Source organism: Mus caroli, chromosome 15 (assembly GCF_900094665.2).
Source record: "Mus caroli chromosome 15, CAROLI_EIJ_v1.1, whole genome shotgun sequence".
NCBI lineage: Eukaryota > Metazoa > Chordata > Mammalia > Rodentia > Muridae > Mus > Mus caroli.
Genome location: NC_034584.1, coordinates 3,029,632 through 3,034,557, shown reverse-complemented (window position 1 = coordinate 3,034,557; position 4,926 = coordinate 3,029,632). Strand labels below are relative to the sequence as shown.

General features: G+C 44.3%; 1 protein-coding gene across 1 annotated transcript in view; it reads right to left on the bottom strand.

The window, feature by feature from the left end:
* The window catches only part of C9 (complement C9), a 51,146-nt gene extending 46,435 nt beyond the window's left edge, over positions 1–4,711 (bottom strand). The window contains exon 1 of the mRNA XM_021183552.2: positions 4,541–4,711. Coding sequence (XP_021039211.1) covers positions 4,541–4,692 — 152 coding nt within the window. The 5' untranslated portion in view covers positions 4,693–4,711. The remainder of the gene's footprint in view (positions 1–4,540) is intronic.
* Between the last annotated feature and the right edge of the window lie 215 nt (positions 4,712–4,926).

The window sequence follows — 4,926 nt, the reverse complement described above, 5'->3', positions numbered from 1 at the left end:
TGTACCCATATCTTCGAGGCTTTTCCCTACTTTCTCCTCTATAAGTTTCAGTGTCTCTGGTTTTATGTGGAGTTCCTTAATCCACTTAGATTTGACCTTGGTACAGGAGATAGGAATGGATCAATTCGCCATGTGGGTCCTGGTGAACCAACTGAGGTCATCAGGTTTGGCGTCCAGTGCCTTTACCGGCGTATCCCTGGTAGGCTTTATTATCCTCTTTTCTAAGCTCATTTTCACATAAGCATTTTACGTTGAGTTTGAGTAATAAATGTCGTTTATTATGACTCACAAGCAGGAAATACAAATGGAGAAGGGCACTGCTTATTCCAAGTCAAACTATTACTGGTTCAGAATCAACCAGTTGGAACGACTGCACTTGGTTTAGTGCTGTTCGCTCCTGTCACTTCTGTTTGCTTCCACCCTCAACACAAATCATCCTTGAAATAAGCTGAGCTTGTCCAGTGGTTTCTGCATGGAATAGCCTCAAGATTTTTAGACACTTTGAGACATAGAGAGCTAGTAAGAACACTATTTTTTATATAGGGCGTCAATTGGACAACATAATTCTTGCCTAGATCTACAGCAAGCTTACAAAGAGACATGATGCCAAATGGCACCAAAATAAAATAAAATAAAATAAGCTGAATATTGTACGGGTCCCTGGTTATTTAGTCTTCACTTTGTCAGTCAGGTGTCTGGCTACCCAAGTGCACAGTGAAAGCAGGACTCTGAGGAATTAGTGGGGGAGATGAAAAGGTTATACAAACAGAGTGTTATTGAATATGCGCACTGCATAAATATTAGGACAGGAGACCAGTGACCTCGAATAACTCTGCCTTTCTTCCACTCTGGGAGCCCAGCACTACCAGGACAGCCCCTCTGACTCACTCAGCAGATAATCTCCTGTAGTTTAAGGGCTGCCTGTGTACAGGACTCTCACCGCCTGCCTGTCATCCTGCTGAGCTATTAGGCAGAGCAGAGCTCTGTTTGCCCCAGGAGCTTGCTGGGCTCTCAGATGAAATGTGCTTATCAAGTATAGCCCATCTCCCAGCGTTTCAATCTCAGCTGGGAAGGCGCTCCCCAGATCAAAGTAATGCACACCAGCACCACGGGGGACCAAACTCTGGGCCAGAAATGCATTAAAGGAAGGTCCTGTCTTCCCTCCAGGAAGAGAAGTTTCCAGAAAAAAGAAAAAAAAAAAGAAAGAAAAAGAAAGAAAGAAAAGAAAACCACTGTGGCTGCTCACTTTCAAAACAGTGGACTTGGTCCAAGCAGGAAGACATTTGCTGTATGAGGAATCTTTAGCTGTGGGGAAATTTCAGCTATTTGGGACTGTATGTTAAACTCACATAGTTTACGAAGATAAAAAAGATAATAAAATGCCCAGAGTTAACATTTTAAGGCATATCTCTGAGTCTATAACACTTGTTTTATGCATTCACAATGATCCGGTAGGTATACAACAGCCTTTACGAAGGACCTGCTACACATCAGGAGCAGCAGGTATGAGACAGAGATTTCACTGTGGGTGACTCATGTAATAAGAAGCACCGGTTAAGATTTTATGAGTTTAGAGGAAATAGCATCAGCCTTGGGCGCACAGCTGTGAAGAGCTAGAGACAGGACTCTCCAGGTAGCCTGGCTCCTGAAGCTATACTCTGAGCCGTTGTTTCCTTTTCATACTGGTTGTGAAAATTTTCCATTCTACTACCCAAAGGAACATTTGAGATGGTGATTTCCCCAGGACCTATTCTCCTGGGAACTCACCTTGAGGTGAGAGTTAGAAATACCTACAGCTTACTGTTATCAAAGTTCCACGGAACCCTGTGGCATCCCCTAGAGCTACTGTAACTCCAATCCTCCCGAATAAGGGATCATTTGAAAGCAAAATGAACAGTGAAATCATTATATATACATATATGTATATATATATATATACATATATATATATATATATGAAAAATACCTGATGCTTATTGGATTTTTTTCTACATGCCTGAGGCTGAAGCTTGAAGAATGTTACATATGTGATAACATTCACATGAGAACACTACAAGATGAAGTCTGTCATCATAAGTGTATGGATTGAACTGTGTTCCCTTACAAAAATGGACGATATGCTGAGGTTCTAAGACCTGGTTGGAACTCGAGAATGTGAACTTATTTGTAAATAGGATCTGGGTAGAGGTGACTGAGTTAAGATGGGATCATGGGAGTAGGCCCCAATCCAGTACTCCTGGTTTCCATATAAAAGAAGAAATCTGGAGGCTGGGGGTGGGGTGGGGGGTGGGGGATGACTCTGTAGGTAAAATGCTTGCTGTGCCAATGTGTTTGACCTCAGAGTGACAGAGTGATTTTGGCTTTCTCAACATCTTGATGTCAGACCGCCAGCCTCCAGCTAGGTAGACAGATAACTTGTTTAAAATAATTCATTTTTGGACTTTGCTATGGCAGCCACAGGAAACAACCACCATCAGTGTCTTATGGATCAGGGAACTAAGGGACAGAGACTCTGAGCCATTCATGCCAGCCTGCACCGCTACTAGTCAACGGGGGTTTAGCCTGCAATACTGGTAGACAATGGTAGCCTGATGTGAGCTATGAACTTCTGAAGAATATATATGCGTGGAAATCATTTGAAATATTGCTGCTGTTGTTTAAGCAAAGGGCCTCATGTAGTTCAGGAAGTCTCCGAACCCTCCATCTTAAAGGGCACAGCACAGAGCGTTCTGAGCAGGGCCGTTCTGGCACAGGCTGAAGGGCATGTCTGTGAGAATGCAGGATGCTCAGCACAACTGGAGACTGCAAGTGCCAGGATCTGGGGGCCAGCCAGGGTTCTTTCTTGCCCCCATAGGTAAGACCAGATCCAGGACGTGTGAACATCAAAGCCACTGCGATCTTCCCACAACCTTTCAGTTTTGAGCATCGGTCCAGAAATTTGAACTGTTTAATTGTTTTAAGACCCTACGAGAGGGTCAGGTTAATTACAAGAATGCCAAAGCTGCCTTCTGTAACTGTCTTTGCACACATACAGTCTGAGTTAAGATACCGGGAAAGTGAAACTATTTTCTGAACAGAGAGATAGTGATTAGGTAATGTCCGCAAAGGAGGAAGGGAGAAGGGAGGAAAGCATTGGCTAAACAGTCATTCAAGAGCTACATGAGCAGAATCTCCATTGTGAGTCCTCTCCTGGAAAGTGAACCGCAACCCACATTGGTGGGGAGAGCCCAGGCCGAATCTCCTCTACCTCCGCAAAGGTGAAGGCAGACAAAGGTGGCTAGCTAAGTCAAAATAGGCTTTGGTTAAACTTAGGGGAATTGAACTGGACACAGGGCACAATTAATGCAGACGGAGGAACAGTGTCCAGGCATGTGTTGGTGTTGGGGCAATTTTTCTGTTCTGTCCTCAGAGAACAAGCTATAATGGACTACACGGGTTTGTGTCTTCTGCGATGTTTACATGGAAGGAAGGGAGAGCTTCAAGCAGCCGTGATCTCTAGCACTCCTGGGTGCAGTGATGTGCAAGAGGCTTTTACTGTCCCGTTGACTTATGGGCTGGGTGTATTTGGCATGGCGTCACACTCTTTCTGTTGCTGACACAGAATGCCTGATGTGGGTGATGCGTACAGGAGAGAGTTTTACTCGTCTCACAATTCTCATGACTACAAATTGCAAACAGGCATCGCGAGAGGATTCCTGTGGTTGTGTCCTAACATGGTCACTAGAAGCAAAATGGGAAGTTCCTGTATTCAGAAGGAGACATGGGTTGGAGGAAGAACCTAGCCAGACAGATCTGCTAGGAGCCACTCCTGCTAGGCTTGGCCCATTCCTCAGAGATAGTCCATTTACGACTGTGGAATCCTGAGACCTTCTACCCCTTAAGAGTTCCACCACCTCTTTCTGCTGCCACACCAGGGGACTGAGTTTCCAGCACATGCAACCTTTGGGACACCCTTATGCCTTATGGATTTTGCAAACCCAAGAAGCATTGGATAAGAAGGAAATAAAGAGGCTATGCTGGAAGCAGAGCCATCGAAGCTGTACCATGGCAATTCTTGGGTAGAGCAAATAGACCCTCAGACCCAGGACCCAAAATGTGGACCACAGAATGGGATGTCACAGAAGAGAAGACAAGACAAATCGTTAACCTTTGCTTAATGTGGGGGCCAAAGGGCCATGCAGCCAACAGTTAAAAGTTATTAGGTTTTGAGATAAAGGACACAAAGATTAACTTTCCTCATTGTGAATTTCTCAGCCCATAGACACTGATCAGCACTGATTTATCAGAAACTGGAGACAACCGTTTCTTTTTCCCTCTGATCCTAAATGTTTAAACGAAATATCTTAGCATTAACATTTCAGTCCCTCCTTTAGCACAAACACCCAGAAGCATGAATACGCTTGTTTAGAAAGTTGAAATCCTGGGTGTTGTATAGGTCACTGTTTAGCTTAACCTTTATTGTCCCTACTTTGCTGTTAAGCCCTGGATAGCAGATTCCACAGTAGAATTCCAGAGATAAACAGACAAGCTATGGACTCACCTGGAAATGGGTATCGGGCTCTGTGCATTGACACCCAAGGCAAAGATGGCAAGGGCTAAGGTGATGGCCATGCCTGAGGCCATGCTGCTCCTCCTTTGCAGCCGGAGGACAGGGGGCAGTTCTTGTTCGTGTATGTTCTGGGTTTTGTTCATAGGTGTTGGCTTAGGCTAAGTGTCAAGGTCCAACCAATGGAGAGTCATTGTAATTCCTGACTGCTATTTTCCCTTATTGACAAAGTGTCATTATGCAATAAACTGAAAAAAAAATGCCAAGGTGGGGGAAAATTAGGAGCTGGGTTAAAAATAAAGCAACCAATAAAACAAAATCCTAGCAGTTCTTTCCTTGGGAGACTCTGGAAGGGAAGCTAAAGAGAGAGGTATAATTTG